Source organism: Haliotis asinina, chromosome 14, assembly GCF_037392515.1.
Source record: "Haliotis asinina isolate JCU_RB_2024 chromosome 14, JCU_Hal_asi_v2, whole genome shotgun sequence".
Classification (NCBI taxonomy): Eukaryota; Metazoa; Mollusca; class Gastropoda; order Lepetellida; family Haliotidae; genus Haliotis; species Haliotis asinina.
This window is the reverse complement of record NC_090293.1, coordinates 24,156,329-24,177,379: the sequence shown is the minus strand read 5'-3', so window position 1 is coordinate 24,177,379 and position 21,051 is coordinate 24,156,329. Positions and strand designations below refer to the sequence as shown.

The window sequence follows — 21,051 nt, the reverse complement described above, 5'->3', positions numbered from 1 at the left end:
CCAAAATGAGTTCTTTGGCGTGCTGTTATTCCACCCCAAATCATCACGACACCACCACCAAAGCGATTTCTCTCCAAGGCAAAGACCTGTGCATAACGTTCTCCCACGCGTCGATAGGCACGTTGACGCCCATCACGATGTGAAATGTTAAACCTGGACTCATCTGTAAAAGCAACATCTCTCGACCAAAACAGTGGTCTGCGGACATGAGTTTGGCACCACATTCGGCGAGCTTGTCGATGACGTTGTGTAAGGACAGGTCCTGTGCCGGGACGTCGTGGTCTGATCCCGTGATGGCTTAAACGTTGTTGAACTGTGTTGGGGTGAATACGGCGAATTCCTGGGATGGTCCGGGGACTCATCGTTGCAGTCTGAAACCTGTGGCGAAGATGGGACACCCTTATTCATGTGGACGTCCAGAACGTGGCCGATCGATTACGTATTTGTGTGTTCTGGTAGCGTCTCACCAGTGCAGAAATGGCGTCCCGGTGTGCAGCCACTCGTCTTTGAGATATCCCCCCCCTCCCCAGACAATGCCAATGGCCTCATGATGTTGTACAGACGTTAGCCTTGGCAGGCTGTGCGTTTCAATAGCCGTTTATTTTTCGAACGATCGCAAGGGCAGGGGTTGAGCTTTCAGTATTGTGTGGCACTTCTTTTCTCTGTTTCTCTTTCCCGGAATGTACGTGCAACAACGTGCTGCACGTCTCAAGGACGAAACCACTGACGTCACGGAATGTGGCACTCGCCGATATTATTATATGGCTGTGGGGTTTGTGGAGTAAAGCAATTATACCAATTATTGGAAAGGGTACACCTTCTAGCCTGCAAACGATATGTAAGGGTGGGACAACAAACTCCCAATGCTATTGTATATGGCGAATGTGGTCACTATCTAATATATATAAATGCTTACATACGGCTTTTACGCTATTGGCTAAAATTGGCCAGAATAAGCGATTGTAGACTGCCCAGGAAATCGTACAATATGTTAAGATATTTTGATGACATTGGAAAAAAGAGTTGGGTATCGTCCATAAAATATGCTCTGTTTTCTCATGGCTTTGGGTATATCAGGATTAGCCCAACTGTTGGTGATGAATTATCATATGTGCAGTTGTTTAAAAATGCGCTGATAAATGAATTTTCTCAAAGCTGGACTTCCACTTCCACAGCTCTAGATATGTGATGTTCAGAGAATATAAATTCATATTTAAACCAGAAATATACCTCCATATCATATCAGAAAAAACGGTGCGCTGTACTTACATCAAATTCAGATGCATTGTCTTGTCATCACGTTATAACGAAGGTAGGTGGTAATCGATCGAACCGGGTTTACGTCTCTGTCCCATTTGTAACACCGCTGTAGAGGGCGAGTATCATTTCACACTTATATGCCACTTGTACGATGAAATCCGAATGACTTTTCTTCAGGAGCACTTTTGGAAATTTCCTTCTACCCATAAATTTGTAAGTCTCTTTAAACATCTCTGGGGAATATAATCAAACGTGTACAGTATTATATATACCATGCGTATATAAAAAACAAATATCTATTTAGAGACATTCTAGTCTTCACCTGTATACTCTTGTCAACTATATATATCGTGTATCTTGTAAATAGGCCTTGGCCTCGTTACTGATAAATCCCTTTGACTTTGACTTGACTTTGATAATAACGATTTTATTTAATAAGCACTAAACTGAAAATACACAGTCTCGAAACCGTCACCTGGACTGTCTCCAGGACTGGATATCTTGCTTGTCAAACCGTGTCTTAGTGGTTGTAGAAGTCTCGCAATGCTGCATGGCAGTCTTGATTTAGACTCCCCTCCGTTAAATAAAAACATAATGTAAACAACGTATTCCGGAGGTCACGTGACCCGGAATAAATGTCAAGGAGGTCACATCTCCAACAGCTGTGAAAAATGTGATACGAGTAAGAATGATGCTAAATCCCAGTTAAAACGTGCACTGAAAAACGTATATCTCGACTTTAGACGATTCCAATAATCCCATGTGTAAGAAACCCTCAGCAGAGACTGTAACTTGATATGATAAACATAGCATGTCGGCATGACCTTGGACCCCCCGCATCGCGAAGACAATCAGCCACTATCAAACATCAAATAAACTGTGAACTGTAATATTTCCTACTGGCGATAAATCATACTTGACTTCCGATTGACAACTGTGACTGTGAGTGTATCTGTATCTGCAATATGTACACTTGATTCTCATAAGCCAAGGATAATCTGTCTGAATGAATCCTCCGGAATGAACCCGAATCTCAACAAGGTTAAAAATAAAACAATAATAATCACTTATCTACAAGTAGATACTTAGAGAGCAGAGCGAGTGTTAATAATATCCTTGTTAATTAAAAGTTATACGATAAAAATGCCCCATAGTGCGAAAATGAGAATTAAGCTGTGACGTAACCCTGGAACCTTACCTTGCTTGAGAAAGTCAAATTTGCCGCCCCGACGCTAATCTTGACAGCTGTATTTAACATAAGGTCACATGGCACGCAAACGTGACGTCAGGAAATTCAAGATGGCGACTGTAAACATGACCGACGTTACTTGTGCTGTAATTTACTGTTTTTCTTGATACTGTAGCTTGGAAGGTGACTGCACAAAAGGTAGGTCATCTTAATTAATTGCAGCATAAGACTGGTATCTTGGCTGGAATCACGGTGATGGCTGAGAAATTGATTTTCTCGGTATTTAAAGCCAAGAATAGGCATGAATGTTTGTTAGAGTATTATAGGCAGGTTCGAAATGTTTACATTATGTGTATTTATCTAAGTGAACAAAATATAAATAACTGAGAGGACAGATGGTAAGATGCATTGTATATTACGATGTCAAATAACAATGAATGATAAACTCTGTAGGGACCATCATTCAATGGCGTAGTAACTTGTGAATTCAAGGTTAGAAGAGGTCCTCTTCAGTGTAATGGATGGATGTGTTTCAGCAATATTCCAGCAATATCGCTGATAGTAAACTTAAAACATTGTACCTATATTGGGATTCGAACCCAGGTCTTGGGCGTGATGAGCGAACGCAGCAATCAAAAGACTACCTTACCGCTGCATAGCGTCACTGCTGATGGAAGACTCTACAGAAATGACATCGATTTGTTACCTCTCCCTGTCTGTTGCTCTGTGTCTAGTACTCAACGGAAAGCAATGCATGAGGCTTTCTATAATGTACAAGGTTTGTACAAGGAGACAACGAGCGCCTGGCAGTGTTTGCTATATCTTATAAACCTTGTTATTTATTGGTATTTGTCGACAGGCAATCAAAGGGTCATTGTATTTGGAGAAATGAAATCATTTGCCGCAAGCCATTCGTGTGATTCAACAACTGACTGGCTGAAGTGCCCTCAGTCAAATACCTCAGTGAAACACTTCTTTGTTGGAGTGTCTGGACAGGAACAGGAATGTCGAAGTTACGGACATCTTAGCTTATACAATAATGATTTTTTCTCTCTAAACAAATCTATAAATACTATTGCAGGCTTGATAAAATTCAACATGGTTTAATGATGTATCAGTCGCTATGGTGATGGTCATTTCTCAGCTGGGGATGTAATTTTGAACACTGAACAGGTGATTGTGGTTGAAAAGAAGGCAACTGAAAATTTCCGAAATCCTTGTATCTCTTCCTGCCCCTTGCCACCATGCCCCGCCCGGACTGGCATGTCTGTTTTCATGTGCTCATCATACCCGAAGAATCTTTGTGAAATGCGGTATGCCGGTGGTGCTGGTAATTATTTAAGTGTCATAACATATTTTAACTATATTTCTTTCACGTACGTATATGCACGTTCTTGTTTGTTTCAACTGTTGCTTCGCTTAGTCATGTCAAGATGCCTAGACATCGGTTCGAGTGAGTGAGTGTGTTAGTGAGTGAGTGAGTGAGTGAGTGAGTGAATGAATCACTTATGAGCATGTACCCTATATTTTGTCTCCATGTTTTGGTCAAAATGAAGCAAGTCCAACTGGTCAGTGGTATCGGGCAGTAATTTGTTAAAGGCTGGACTCCAATATACTTTGTGTAGTGCAGTTGTCTTACATACAGTGTCATCATTCACACCTGTGCCTCAGACAGCAGACGACTTCCGGCATTTCTTGCACATGCGTGTTTGGTGCTAAACTCAGAACTGTGTATATAAACTTCCTCTTTACAAAACCGTTGTAGTAGTCGTAATTTGTGTGCGTGACGTAATGAACTACTGTTAATCATATCTTCGGTTAGGAGCACTTGCTTGAAGACACTCTTTACATGCTCTTTTAATAAAGTGCAGATAGATAAAGAAGGCAGACAACTCATTGCCTGAAACGTAAACTGTTAATCAAGTACACACACTGATGTAAAATTGACGCAAAGTCTAATGATAAATCGGGACTGTGTCGAGATATCTGTATTAGATCGTAGATCAGATGGGAAATCTACCAGAATCGTCATCATCACCCGTCATGACTGATATGGTGATAATATTATGTTGAGTGTTTGGTTTCTTACGATGTGAATGAGAATTGTGGCAGTTGACAGTGCGTGAGTAATTCCGCACTCAGCATGATTGATTGATTGATTGATTGATTGATTGAGTTTAGTTTTACGCCGTTGTGCAATATTATAACAATGACATGGAATTGACAAAAGAAATAGGCTTCACCCAATGTATGCATGTGAGGAACCGAACATAACGTTTTGACCACCAGGCTTTATTTAACTGTTACCGTTTATATGGCACATGTTTCCATGAGAAATACAATATTTTGATATGGAATTAAACTTTTGGAGAATATTGTCAGATCAGAGATATGTCCGATTCATTTAGTTATTTTGATTTACATGTTTGCGTGTTTTGTACGGTGAGCACTTGACTTGCCTTTGCATGTGTTAGAATCATACGACTAACTTATCGTGAACACCGGGTAACATTACTGTCTATTTGATAGTGGTTGATAAACACATGCTATGACGTAACTGGTATCACACAATAAAGTATGGATATTTCTGGTCGCCGTGTTCGTGAGTGTTGTGACTGGAAATGTGCAATATAATTTAGCCAGACAACATAGATGGAAAACATGGATACCCGGTGTCATTTGTGACGGAAGCCATCTAGCTCATTTGACAGACTATTTCTAATTAAATAATGTAGAATATGCGACATAAAACATTGTTCAATCAGATTCTAACCATAAGCTCTTAAAATCCATAATTCTTAGTTCATGTGGAATCCAATTTCAAGCCAGAAGTAGCAGAGCAGCCCAGAACAGATTCTTCTCTGATATTTTAGAGTCCTGTATTCGGATCCAATATAGGATAGAAAATGTTTTCCTGACATTTCATTACAGCAAAACCTCTTTTAGAAGCACTTCCTTTTTCAGCAATATTGAAAGCGAGTTGTAGTTCCTACATTATTTACAAATGTGGCAATATATTTCAGATAGAAGGCTTCAACAACAGAACTGTGTCCATACTGAGAATCGAACCCGATATACGAGTAATCGACCATAGAATCGTCAACCCTTTCAATACACGGAGATACATTTTAATACTATTATTGAAAGAAGAAAAATGCAATCTATAATTGAAATATTTCACAGTGATGTCAGTTATGGTAATCAGTTCGCACTGTGTCAGAAGTGTCACGAAGGAGACACTGGAAATGGCCTTTACTCAGCAGGTCCATGTGGGGGATCGATCCAGGCTACTGAGCAAACTCCTTAACGTCATACAGACGCCTTAATGACTTAATAGTTTTATGATGTCTGTATGAACATCCTTCCTTTATCCACCCACTCCAAGACATGCTGGCCATTCTCGTGGTTCTCTTGATGCCTATGAACCATCCCAAAAAATATGTCATGTAGAACCATAAACCATTCTACCATAAACCAAAGTACCGTCTTGCCTAATCTGAGCTGTATTTGACAGTACGTATATAAAGAAGACATATTTTGTCATTACGACTTTATCCACAATCTTTGAAGTCAAGGGATTAAATTACTTGTGTGACAAGAGTCCGGTCTCAGCTTGTCGTAACGTGGGGACACCTGCTCATGGATCTTCGTGTGTAGAGTCCGGCTGTATTAATTTCGACCAATCATTCAAGAGGAATATGACTACTAAGGTCATATATTTTATGTGTAGTGTAAATAATGTATTTGCCCTTGTTATGATCTTTCTATTTGGCTCGGGGAAAAGTCATTCATTCGTTCATTCATTGCGTGGAGAGACACCATAAACTCGGTCACCTAGTTGTTACAGCGTTGTAGTTGTTGACTGTGTTTGGTTTTCAATAATATTCCTACACAACCACGAGGAGGAACACCAGAAACTGGCAGTTATACATATTTCGAGAATTAATAAAATCCGGTATACGGCGTGACGATAAAACGACTATATGTCGAAGCTACCTCAAAGCTGAGTGGGATGATGGTCTTACTATCAACCACTATTTTGTTGGCTCAGGCTCTCGTGAAATAGCGGGACCAATATAAACTGACATGAGGAAATAGCACGTCGAAAGTTACTGTGGTTACTCGTAGTTTGTAGTTTTCGTCATTTGATCCATGGAATGAGTGAGTGGGTATATTAGCAATATTCCAGCAATATCAATGATAGGAAACGTCACACATTGTGCCCATATTGAGATTTGAACCCGGGACGTGGGCGTGATGAGTGAACACTGCAATCAAAAGACTACCTTATCGCTCCTTATTGTCACTGCTGTTGGAAGACTACAGAAAGGACTTCGATTTGTTACCTCTCCCTTTCTATTGTTCTGTACCTAGTACTCAACCGGAGGCAATGCATGGGGCTTCTGTAATGTACAAAGTTTGGTTATGCATGAAATCTCTTCTCTTGTGGCAGTTTGATGCTGTCTGAGGCAAAGAGCGCCTGGCAGCGTTTGCTATATCTTATAAACCTCGTTATTTATTGGTGTTTGTCGACAGGCAATCTTAGGGTCATTGTAGTTGGACAAATGAAATCATTTGCCGCAAGCCATTCGTTTGATTCAACAACTGACTGGTTGAAGTGCTCTCAGTCAAATACCTCAGTGAAACACTTCGGTGGTGGAACGAAAGTCGCAGTTACGGACATATTAGCTTATACAATAATGATTTCATCTCTCTCAGATAATTTAATTAACTCTTTTAATATTATCATTATTATGTTGTATTATAATGTATCAACTACATTTGGAAAATACATATAAAAATATGATTTACTGGAAATATACCAGCAATACTGGTCAGTCAAAAATGTGTCCATATGTGACACATCCCCATATGGGATTCGAACTCGTGGATGGAATACTACACACAGATAATATCACATACATGCAACTATGTCCATTTGAAAGTATTTCTAGAGGCAAGACCGACATGAACACTGACGATGATTCCACCAGTTGACAACATACAGCCGTTCGCCGATCCCGATCCTGACTACGTTTTGAATAGACTAATGCAGATTGGTATGCAAGCCACTTGCTTATCATATATTCATTGAAAACCGATCAGATATAAAATGAATATTTCAGCTGTCACGGTAAAATTTACAGTCAATGTTCTGTTAAGCCTGTCTTCCGGTATACATCGGAGAGGTAAACACTGAAATAGTTACGTTCAAGGCTCTTGATTTTATTAAGCCTTTAAGTAACTTTCAGTTTTATTTCATAAAATGCGTTTTCTGATTAAAGTTACCGGTAAGTAGCATTACGGAAATCGATACGTTCGATCTCCCTGTTGTACTTTAGAGATGCAGTCTACCCTGGATTCATACATCCTAAATTCGTTAGTGTATGTTTTCGGAGTAAGTCGGTAGAGACTCTAAATAGATGCATCAAACATCAGTTTTATAACATTTTCATTTTCCATGCATGTGTTATCTTCAAAATCCACAAAATGCACAATAAAATGTAAAATGACTTGTACCACCTAACAGCTGATAATAGAAATAAGAATTACTCTGAGTAAGATTTTCCACATACTCTGTTACATTCTTTTAGAGACATTTTGTCACACAATTTCAGTAGATTTTGTTTTGGCCACCACAATAATACCCCTCTTGTTTAGAAAAGTGGATAATCATCAAAACTCAGGTATGACGTCAACCCCGCAGACGGAAGACCGCTAATGCATACGAGTGGACGGGGGTAAAGTGATTTTTGTTTTTGTGCATATTTATAATGTTTAGGACATTTTTTCATGAATGCATGGTGCAGATGTGTTATACATTCATGTTTGAATGATATTATGTAATACAAATGCACAGTGTTTAACCTTTCTAAAATTCTTTAATGACCTCAATGGCGGCAGATAAACGCAATGTATCAAAATATCAACTGATCCATTAGTCGTGGTGGCGCTGGTCAATTCTTCGTTGGAGATGCCATCTTGATTAACGGGCATCACTTTGCGGGTGATCGTGGTTGAAAAAAGGCAAATGGGAAACTCCGAAATCCTTGCACCCGTTTTTCCTGCCGTCATGTCGGTCCCGAATTTGCATGTCTCTTCACTCCAGCAGAATTTTGTAAAATGTAGGGTACAGGAAGCGCCGGTAATTTATCGGATGCGGGCGTTTATTTTAACGCTATTTCCTTCACATACATACATACATGTTCTGGTTTGGGTCAGGTGATGTAGCGTTGCTTTCATTAGTTATGCCAGGCTCCCTAGACATCGGTTCGACAGGGTGTGTGAGTGAGTGAGTGAGTGAGTGAGTGAGTGAGTGAGTGAGCAAATACTATTTGAACAGTGTGGAAGTAAGGTGACGGGGACAAATAAATACAGGCCGAAGGCGCTTACCTCGTTTGTGTGGACGCATATTTGGCTTTTCGGCTATTTTGGCTTGTCTAGATCCGTTTCAGTTAGCGGTGAAGAACCAATTTAAAGTGAGGAACTTGTGTAAGCATTCAGTTCGATGTCTTCCATGCTTTACACAAATCTATCACTGTCATTATAAATGTATTCTTCACAATGTGTTTTAGTTATTGTGTAATGTTTTACTAAGTGTGACAGTGTTCATCAAGCTTTAGTCGTCTTTGAGCCAGTGTGCCAAAAATGTTTTATGCATTTTTGTGAGACATTGTCCAAGGTTTATTCTTCATCCAAAGACGTTTGGAAGTCTTTATGATCCTTACAAATTCTCCCCAATCTGTTTCAAGTATTGTTGAGAATGTACTCTATATTTGGTATCGGGCTTTGGTCAAAATGAAGCAAGACCAGCTGGTCAGTGGTATCGGGCAGTAATTTGATAAAGGCTGGACTCCAGTCTACCATATGTAGCGCAGTTGTGTTACATACAGTGTCATCATTCCAACGTCAACAACACCTGTGCCTCAGACAGCAGACGACTTCCGGCATTTCTTGCACATGCGTGTTTGGTGCTAAACTGAGAACTGCGTACTTATACTTCCTCTTTAGAGCGCCGTTGTAGTAGTCGTAATTGTTGTGCATGATTTAATGATGTACTGTTATTCATGTCTTCGTTTAAAAGCACTTGGCTTTCTTGAGGAACGCTCTTTACGTTCTCTTTGGATAAAGTGCAGGTAGATAAAGAAGGCAGATATCTCATTGCCTGTAAAATACACGATTACTGCATATTACTTCATATGAGAACTCTACCAGAATCATCAACATCGCTCGTCATGACTGATATGGTGATAATATGATTCTGAGTGTCTGGTGACTGACGACGTGAATAAGAGACGTAGCAGCTGACAGTGCATGTGTAGTTCCGCACTTAGCACAAGTGAGCAAGGGGGCGGTGGGGTAGCCTAGTGGTTAAAGCGTTCGCTCGTCACGCCGATTCCCCACATGGGTACAATTTGTAAGGCCTATTTTCTGGTGTCCCCCGCCGTGTTATCGCTGAAATATTGCTAAAAGCGGCGTAAAACCAAACGCACTCACTCACAAGTGAGCAAGTGAGTTTTGTATTATGTCGTTTAGCAATATTCTTGCAACACCACGGAAGTGACTACAGAAATGGGCTTCACACAATGTAGCCATGTGAGGAACCGTTTATCTGAAACATTTTTCTATGAGAGAAAATAGATAGATCGCCGGTTCATGATTTGACAGACTATTTCTAAGTAGGTGACATGTTATAGACTTGCATAAAGCATCATTCAAACAGATTCTAACCATTTCTTACAATTCGTTATCATTAGTTCGTGTAGAATTCAATTCCAAGCCAGAAGTAGCCAGTAAACCCAGTACAGAGTCCTGCATTCAGATCGGATCTGGGACAGATCATTATCTTGCTGACATTTCATTAAGCAAAAAACTGTTTTAGAAGGACCTTTTCGGCACTGTGGAAAAATACCCAGATCTTATTTCGTCAGTGATGCAGAATATGGAGTTCCTGCATTATCTACATGTGAGGCAATACATTTCAGGTGGAAAGTTTGAAAAACAGACACTTATAATTGGAGGACGTATCTTAAGATTTATTAACATCTGCGCGACTTGGCCGTTGTCCTTTCTCTTTCATGGTCAGACGTCAGTCTGTGGACCTTTTGGATCGGGGGCGAGGTGGGCCAGCTGGCTAAAGCGCCAGGCTAGTGATCCAGCGAGGTTGAGGTGTCGGTATCGAGCCACTGGTGACCGGGTATAAAAGCCTTGGAGTCAACTGTGTGCAGACGCTTTCCGTATTGTCACAATCCCTAGTGCACAGTACACAACCCTGTGTACTTAAAAAAACCACGACTCCGTTGGTATATGACCAGATGGTGGCTATATGAGTACGTGCAAACGGGAAAAGCAATGTGCAGTAAACTTGGACGAAGTACTGTGACTATGTCCACCCAATTGTGAACCGCGTTAGAATGAATTGGGACACCGATAGGATGAGAGAACCACGATAAACTCGGTGCGCCTAGTGGCAGCAAGAGCTGTATGATTCCCAGCTAGTTGAGATTGATAATACGCTGTGACGTTGAGACTGACATCCAATGATTCAGGTAAACAAGTACCAGCGCATTGAACAAGCACTAGTTGTAAGTGCGCTATATAAACACTTTTATTTTAATAATAAAAATGAAATGTCTTAACGGAAGCGTGCTCTTTTGAAAAGGGATGGCTAAGGATGATTATTTTTGAGTTGAATAACGTGTTGAGTATACCGTCCTTCATACTATTTCTTGGAGCGGTTCAAGTGTTTTGGTGACAAGTATGGTTTGGAAACATAAACTGTCGAGCAAAAGAAACCTGCTTTGGTGTGATTGTTGCAGCAATCCTAAATTTGCTTTCTAACTAGTAATAAAACTTTTGAAGAACACTGTATAGATCGCAACCATACAGTTTCATTTGCAAAATGCAGTCAAAAGCATTTGTATGTGTTTTGCACGAATGTTCTCAGAACTGTGATTATTTTTTTCGTACAGAGGGTACAAAACCTGTTTGTCGTGAAGACTGAACAGTCGCTTGACAAAACTCTCACGAGAAAATGCCAAGACTGACGTCGGCGCAACGAGAACTGGCCACAGAAATGTCAGAAATTTGTTCTTCCAACAACCACATTGTAAGAACACTGGGTTGCACAAACCGTTTCAATATGACCCGTAATCGACCCAGAATTGAACGTGCCAGAGTAAAAACATCCCAAGAGGATCGCTATCTGCGGGTTAATCACCTACGCAACGGTGACGGTGTTGACGGTGACGTCATCAACAGCCACGTCATTGGGTCATCGCATTACAGTGATAAGACGGCTTCGTGCTGCTGGCATGTGGGCCTGCCGACCGCTACGAGGAATTGCCTTGACCTTCCAGCATCGCAGGAAGCGTTTGCATTGGTCATCACTACGTCGCTGTTTATTGTTACAATGTCATTTTGCTGATAAAGAAACCTGTTTTGTAGTGTGTTTCAGCATACATTTACCATTTCATCAAAACGTTTTGTTATTTTTATGTTATTAGAAGAAACACAACCCGTGTACGTTACTTGTCCTCAGTGAAAGTCCTCTTTTAAAAATGTTCTTCGAAAAAGAAACTCCAAAGAATTCCGTCTTTGATGTGAAGGTGTGTATAGTTGGAACGAAGTTATATCCTGTGGTTTCACGTTAAGGGTATTAAACTTAAATGTTATGGATATAGGTTTCAATTGTATTTTTTTCAGGTATCAAATCTACTGAAAAGGTAACAGTCCTTTCTTCCAATTTCATTCCACTGGCGGACCAATCAGAATGCAGAATTCTACAATGCCCTTAGCGCTATATTACACATGGATGACGGTTATAGTTAGCAGATTGTAATAAATCCAAAAATAAACATATAAACAACATATTTTATTTCTCTTTCAGCCCCTGTTTGGTAAAAACGAATATGATATAACACGAAATAACACATCTGTATTCGATACTGTACATTATAGATATTTTCAATCGTGATATTAACAGTAGTGTTGAAATCAAGATTACCACAGCATTCATCTGAAGCATTTTTTATTTTGTCCACCGTCACATCGTTTCAATGTAGGTGCAAGAACCTGTATCAAGTCCCGTGTGTGATCACGGTATTTGAACAGGTCTACAAAAGCCTTGAACTATTTTAATAGTCCTGAGTGTACTTAAGTTTATAGGGTGTTATTATTATCAGTAAGTTCTTTGTATTTGAAACACATATGACCACGATTTCGGCATTCACATGATGGATAGCTGACTGATTCCATGAAGCGGTTTTGATGGGTTTGTTGGGAGGGATGGAAACTACCGGAAGTTCCCGATTATTGCTTACAGCATCACTGTTGCGTGGAAACACCAGCATCTCCATCAACTTTCTCGTCCGACCGTTTTCCTAGGCGGAGCATGCCGAGAGCTCTCTTTTCTTCACCCTCTGTTTCGTCTTCACGTTTTCCCAAACGGAGCATGTTCATCGGTCGTTTTCCAAGTCGGAGCATGTTCATTGGTCGCTTTCCCAAACGGAGCATGTTCATTGGTCGTTTTCCAAGTCGGAGCATGTTCATTGGTCGCTTTCCCAAACGGAGCATGTTCACTGGTCGCTTTCCAAGACGAAGCATATTCATTGGTCGCTTTCCCAAACGGAGCATATTCATTGGTCGCTTTCCGAGACGAAGCATATTCATTGGTCGCTTTCCGAGACGGAGCATACCAAGAGCTCTCTTCTCCTCCTCTTCTTCTGGCTCTAAGCCTTCTGCTTCATCTTCCACTCCTTCCCCAGAGCGCCCAAGTCGCAACATTGACAGTGCTCTCTTCTCATACTCATCCCCGTATTCTTCGTCTTCGAGTTCTTTTCCTATCCTTGGCAGGGCAACAGCTCTGACACCGTCAGCCGACCGCCTGTAGCGACCCGAATCGGGGTACATCATATCGTCTTCTCCGTTTAATACTTCAGGATTAACCAGATATTCATTTTGCAATAGGTCATATAAATAGTCCGATAGCTCATCAGAGCTGGGTGAGGATCTGCCGAGACGCAGCATGTTCAGTCCTCCGCGTTTCCCCAGGCGCAACATCTGTAGTCCCCGACCTAGACGTAACATGTTGAGGCCTCTCTTCTCCCGAGATGCGGGTTCATCCTGACTCTCGGACTGTGTCTGTTCTTCTGAGGAGCCTGAAGAAAAAAGAAAGAAAATTAATGATCATGATCGTCATCGTCGTCGTCGCACAATGTTGTATATATCATACATTAATAATCGATGCTGATTTAAATCATTAGGAATATACCACCCAGACACAACAATACCGCCTATGTTGTAGACATACAAAGTGTATTTTTTAAGCAAGGGTTCAATGTGTATTTCTGTGTACGGGCACCTCCAGTAAATAAGCAAGGTCTGATGTCAAATCATATTGATTCTAGCATCCATAGTGATTTAAATATCACATTACCAACCCTATCGGTAAAGACTGTGAATGAAGAGTGTAGCTTCACTGTCTCAGTGCTCTAATAAAACGGCTGCTTCGCGACTGTTATTGACGATCAGCCGTTGCCATCATCAACCCCACCTCACGTGCTGAACTAACACAGCTCCTCCGTGTTGTAAGTCCTGCGTTAGAGATCACTCATTCGAACGCAGCGTCTCATTTTCAGTTCGTTTTCGTATTTGCTGGAATAGCGAACCTGAATTTCATACTCCCAAAGCATGCGTGTGTTTTGATTATACATTGTTGTCACACACAACCATAGTGGAGGAGAGCACACGCTCTATCACCAATGTACAATACGAGTTGTAATGAGGTAACAACAGCGCTTGATACACGTTATGAGGCACGAATACTAATTTTAGATCCTGTCCTTTTCGTACTGACATGGCCTGTAGAGGTCCTACGCAGGAAGCACCAGGATGACGATGCTAGTCGAGTAGAGGGTTGTCATTGATCACAACTCCTGGTGACTGACAGGAAGGTGTTTCCACAATAAAACAGATGGAGTGGACACACAGTATGTGTGTCTCGAGTAGTGAGTGAGCTGGGTCTTTTAGCAATATGCCAGCAATATCATGGCGGAGGGCAAGAGAAATGGGTTTCTTACATTGTGCCCATGGGAATCGGATCCAAGTGCTCGACGTGAAGAGCAAATACTATGACCACTTCTTAACCCCACCGTTCCTATCTCAGGGTACATTTACTTTGCCAATTTGAACTGATTGTTATATTTACAAGGGTGATAGAGGTCAAAGAGGTATGATTTTAGGAGATTTGTGACTGGTCAGGGTGGAAGTTTGTATGTTGTTGTATTTCAGTATTGAAACAATGTAACCTTGAAGCCAGGCATTTTTCTTTTTATCGTGCAACACTCTGAAGGATTTTGATTATGTTTTAATAGACAGTTTATTTTATTGCCCAAAACCTACACTGTATCAAATGATGTGCAAAATGATTCACAACTTCTAACGAATGTAACGACGGACTTTGTGAACGTGTATTGCGTTCATAAATGGAACAGTTTTAAGAAGGCTTCCAACAAGAACAGTTTTGTCAAGTTCTAACGAGAGTTGTGTGTTTAAGGAGAATATATTCGCGACTGCATTCTCCTGAGTAAGAATGGTCTCATGTGAGCCGGGATCGACGTTTCTTAACGAATCGCCAGTTATTCTCTTCTGGAACTGAAACATTTTGACCGCTGTTCGCCAACTACCACAACTTAAAGTGAACCACAAGACGCTGTAATATCTAATCCAGTCTTTTCCAATTTTCCTACGTAGCTTATAAAGACGCCTTGGATGTGAGATGAAGTATTTTCTCTATAGCTCGAGGTGGAGCATGGATCAACAGGGATGAGAGGTCAGTTATCTCAGTCAGACAGACTTTGTTGATCTGCACCATGTGTTGATCCGTCTGCTACTGATTGGACGATGATCTGGGGGCTACCGCCATTTTGATTCAGCGACAGGCCAAGGAACCGCTAACAAACGTTCAATGATTAGCGTTCGGAATTGTGAGTTTAATCTAGACTGATATTAAATGTTTTACTTTCGAACGATGTCAGTTCTCGCGGTTCTAAGATTGTTACGGTAATTAAATCGTGAGTAGGCAGTTAGCTATTTCATCAAAACTGACCCCGTTCCTCGTGGCTATGTTCCAACTCGAAGGAACCAATTACAGGCCGCGGACATTGTAATTGGGCATTTCTGACATGTTCCCTGCGGTGACTTGTCTTGTAAGCACGAACAATGAATCAAGGCTGAGACAGAACATGAGTTACGCTCAACAAAGCTGTCGTTTCGGGGGCAAAAAAGACCTAAAAAACTCATCCTTGAAAGCATTTGAGTAATTAATTTCTAACTACAATGGAGTTGTAAACGAACACTCTGTGTCAACATAGTCTCCCAATAGAACTTTTAACGTTGACTCAATGGGCCTTTGACGCAATCCAGTAAACACACAACGTGCAAAACATGCTCTTAACCCACACCTAGGAGCTGCAGTTAGTCTGGATAAGGATGATTGAGAACGAGATATCGGGGGGTAATCAGATCATGGATCAGCCGAGCAGATTGGATGGGGAAACTGGGTGTCCCAGAAAACAAACTATGTTATCCCATAGTGTTGGATAACTTACTGTAACAGCATTATAGGCGATTATATCTGGTTTGATTGAACTGGAGGGACAGTCACTTTGTAATAATTCATTCAGCACAGTTTGTTCCAAGTATGAAAGGTTCTGGTTTATGTGTTCAACACTAAACCACTTCACTGACATACCAGAGTTATTTGGATATTGTACGCAGTTTGCGAAAATAGACGTTAGTGGCCTTGTCTTCATACGTTCATTGACATTTTACACTGGAATATTCTATGCTAAGATATTGGTTCGAGCTATGGTGGCGAAATTATAAGCAGAGTTGAGTCCCTTGGACATTTCAGGACATTATTGAGCCAGTATCCCAATTTCATGGGTTTGAAACCCAGATTTTCCAGTATTATGAAGCTACTTTTGTTATCATGCCCGTGTTTCTGTTCAACTAGGAAATGGTATATGACTAAGAGCCGACTAACATTTTGGTTTCCCCCCATGTTAGCTGACACGCGGTGATATATTTGTAATGACTGCAGTTTTAAACCCAGTTCACTTACCGCCTCTCTGGCTCCAGCAACCAGTCACTAAAAAGTCGTCCAATCACTCCGGACTCTCTCACTAACAACACATGCAATCGATACAACTTCACTCTCGAAGACAAATTCTCCCTCTTCAATAATTTTACAATTTTTGAATAATATCCACATCCTACTTAACACAGAGTTAAGCCATTCAAATAATGCGTTGTCGTAAAAACGTTTATGCTGTTCCAAGGACCACGTATACAAAAGTCACAATGGTAGTGCTCATGCGAACAGCATAACATAAATACCACCCTCTGACTGAGAGGGCTATGTCACCTTAGCGCACACAACCGCTTTGTAATCTCAAGAGGTCAATACACACGTGAATGAAATACCACACCACTTACAGCGACAACGACATCACTTGTGTTGTACATACCAATGGACTTTGGTTGAGTTCCTGTTAATTAGAAAAAAACCCATCCACTATCTGCTCATACAGGGACTCTTAACGACACTCCGCGATTGGCAATAACTGTCTCAAAGCTCTTCACTCAAGCGATACATTACTTTTTTGAAATTGTGAAGTAGCCATTTTACAAAAGTAGATTCAAAACACATTTACTAAATCAGACTTTCTGTCAGACAGAGGAACGGTCATGAAATCAAATCGAGTCTGCTTTCAAGAATTGGGCACCCTGTCATCAACGTCGCCCATGCTTTAACTGAGCTGTGTTAGAGGACCACCGACTGTCATTTGGAGGAGTCAAGAGATGTTTAATTAGAGGCCTCACAAGGGCGCTAGAGAATTGCTCGTTAGCCGCCTCAATGCAGGCTATGCTGGGATACCTACTGAGCTGAAACTGGTTCCATCAAGAAGGCATTGCTTGTGACACAGCTACGATCATGCGTAGGTTGTTCATTAAGCCGTGTTTGTCGTAAATCCCAAAGGATAGTGGCACATACGGTGACAATCGTAAGCAACATAATACAACGTGGTCAATGGGTGTTCGGAGTACTCCAGGGAGATGCTCTTTGTCCCACTCTATTAATTACTTTGGTATTGTTGTAAACGAAATCCGGGGTCAAGGCGGATGCTACTATATGCATGCTTGATAATCAGCTATTACATTGTTTGGATTATCCGGAAAGGAGATTAGCGTTGTTGAATTATGAGAACAGGGTCGTGAATTTGTACTAAATAATCCTTACACAGGGGAACGGTCAACTCCACTTTGGATCTTGATCTCTGGACATCGGCTTCATCACGTGTGTAATGTACTGTAGGATCCGTTCTCATTGGGGTCAATGTGGTGTGGCCCTGCACATGCTGCATTTCAATCACGTTAAATCACAGGGCATAATTAATCCGCATTTACAAAAACATTAACAAACCTAAATCGCTTTACGTTCCAGTCTTTGATGGACAACAGTACTTAGTATTGAATAAAAACCAGTACCAATTAGTCGCTACATGGAAACAATCCTGGACGTGACTTTGACATTTGGAAAGTTCCCTAAGGACATCTTATTCAAACTACATATTAAAAAAGACCTTGGCTACGCACTCTTTCCAAACAAGTTCCGATGAAGATTGTATTATTGTTAAGAACGGTACAAGTGTGCGTTCCGGTTTTATGTTTTTTTACTTTGCTCCATCCAGTGACATTAACTCAAATACCTCTATTACAACGTGCAGAATAACATGGACTCGTTGACGAGGACAACAGGTGTTGAATGAATAACTCATGATTGCGTCGTCTACAGACATGCCTCCTTGAGCACAGCGTCCAGGAGCATACGGACGCGTATCCAGGGCACTGTTTATTGATGGCAACTGACCACCGTCTAAGTACCGGAGACCGTATAGAGAGCTACCAACACGGCATCGCTTCTGGCCTGTGTTCCAGTGATGTATCGTGTTGCAACAGATTCTATTGTACAAACATGGGTGATGGATGCACAACTGGAGTGTTCCGACGACATTGTCAGACACATGATCTCTGCAGCAGAAATTAACTGACACGATTTTCGCCATTGACAGAGATAGTAGCGCTTGTATTGACTGTCAGCTTATCGCGATGAACATGCACCAGATCATTTTAAGGTCAAATACAAATACAGATTACTTGTTGATACAGAAGGAATACAATATTTGCGATTTCTGAATACGTTTTTTTGTGTTAGCGAAACAGATTTACCAACAATGTAAGTCGGTAAGAATATTTAATTTAATTTCTATTTAGTTAATTTCCTGGTGATTTCTTTCTTTGCTGTTTTACGTCACGCTCAGCAATATTCCAACTATCTACGACGGTCTGTAAAAAATCGAGTCGGGACTAGTCATTTTTGTGATCAACAGCTATCTACGCAATTGTGATTCCCTGACATGTCTGACCACTCGATCCGGTCGTCTCTTCCAACAAGTATGGGTTGGTGAAGACCGATTTGAACCCTGATCTTCTTGGGTATATATACCCGTGAACAGAATTGTTGTCACTTTGTAGATATAGTAGGTTACAATAAATGGGAATATGAACTTGTAAACGTTATGCATTTTCCTTTTGTTGAAGAATATATGGAATATTCAGGGTACCATAACGTTATATGGTGATACCGCCATTCAAGTACCACAAACACCACAGAATAGAGAGAAGATATTCTTAACTGAAACATCGATTGCTTGCACATTGGTATGCACAGAGTCCGTTTTGCTAAAGCATCAAAATCTCCATACAGATGGCAACTGTCAGTGCTTTTATATACCCGTATATAAACATATATAGCTGTTGTGTGTAATGCCAATTCACGTACACATGCCTGTCTGTGGAGACTTGTAGTTGTTCAGTTATATACTGTGTAATGTCAATACCCCGACATATATATCTGTCTCCCGACGACAATTGTACTTGTTCTATGTCAATACTCGTGCTCATATAACTGCCATGTAATGTCGATACACCTACACATGCCTGTCTCCCGACACTTGTACAATGTCAGTACATGCACATATATAGCTGCCGTGCTATATCAAATCACGTATCTACATGCCTGTCTCCTTACAGACTTACAGTTGTGCAATGTCAGAGCCGTCATGATCTAATCATGTCCCAATACAGCTCCAGTGGACGTCTAGATGTATATATGTGTCATAGTGACCAGGAACCTCTTCACGGCATGGCAACGTATGACCCGTACATACATCGTGGGAATTGGTTGATGCGGTTTGAGTGCTTCCAGTAAGTGAATCGCTTGCATCATTTCAGGTATTAGGGACGGTGCCAATACAAGATGGACCCATCTCTTTATTCTCTCATAGCCTAGTCAAAAGGTTAAACGGATAATGAACGTAGCATTCCCGTTAACTCTTATCCCGTGGTCTGTATTGCTGATGGTGTATCTCAAGCTGAAGAGGTTGCTGGAAGGAACGAGGACGGGCAGTAACGTTCCATTAAACGTCAACAGAAACATAACCATCTACGTCTACTGAAGACGAAAGAAGTAATTCCAGTTCCAGAGAGTCAGTCAGAAGAGCAGGGTTCCACCCCGTTTGACTCACTCCGCGGTTATTGCTGTTTGTTTGTTGCCGGTGCGGAATATGCCTTCGTTATGGCAGCAAAATACATCTGAACCAGTCAAACGAACGATTGATATTTTAAACGAAGATCAATGCCGTCTTGGCATGTGGAGACTTTACCGTCATCATTCTTGTCGTAGTACAAGATCCTGTTAGAACGAATACTGATTCCCTGGACCGGTAACTGGATTCGTTAACTGAACTAGGTGTAATAGGCTCATAGATATCTCCCGTCACACACCGTTGTATCGAACACTGATGAGTCGAACCTGAGGATTTCTGGAAGTAAAAACATGACCTCCGCGCGTTTCTTCTTCAGTCGTCATATGGCGGTTGTATCGGATATCTCGAAGTATTAACATAGTTCCTTCAACTTCGACACAACGATTTGTGTAATTCCATTCTGACTGTTATCATGGTGAAATACGTCCAAGAATCACAGTCGTGTCTTCTGACATGGTTCCTGGATGTTCACTAAGCTACGAATATACCGAACACGCACAATATCGAACAAACGGATGTTTCGAAGTGTTACGGAACTGCACATGTATATTTTATTCAAAATGCGTAAAACGAACTACCATTATAACGAACTAATATTAGTGTTCCCTTTTAGTTCGTATAGTGTGATAGAAGTAAATGAACACGCGAAATCGTATGCAGAAATATATATCAGGTTTGTATCAACAGATAGCAGAGACCAAAGAGAACGGAACGTTTGGGTTAAAACCCAAACTTAACGGAAGGATGACACTCCTTGAGTCATTCATCAACATCGTTTCATCATGTTACCGGTAGGCAACACTCTAGTACCAATCTCGTGTATGAGAGACAAGTCAACATTAACTTGGTTGCAAATGATCGTACGTGATTGAGAATAAATCAATCTTGTCAACGAGGGATCCTTATCCTCCACTCTCAGTCGCCACGGAC

The 21,051-nt window shown here is 41.0% G+C and overlaps 1 protein-coding gene across 1 annotated transcript in view; it reads right to left on the bottom strand.

Annotated features, from left to right (window-relative positions):
* Window positions 1–12,310: 12,310 nt before the first annotated feature.
* The window catches only part of LOC137261130 (myomodulin neuropeptides 1-like), a 49,580-nt gene continuing 40,839 nt past the window's right edge, over window positions 12,311–21,051 (bottom strand). Inside the window, exon 2 of the mRNA XM_067798824.1 lies at window positions 12,311–13,608. Coding sequence (XP_067654925.1) covers window positions 12,776–13,608 — 833 coding nt within the window. The 3' untranslated portion in view covers window positions 12,311–12,775. The remainder of the gene's footprint in view (window positions 13,609–21,051) is intronic.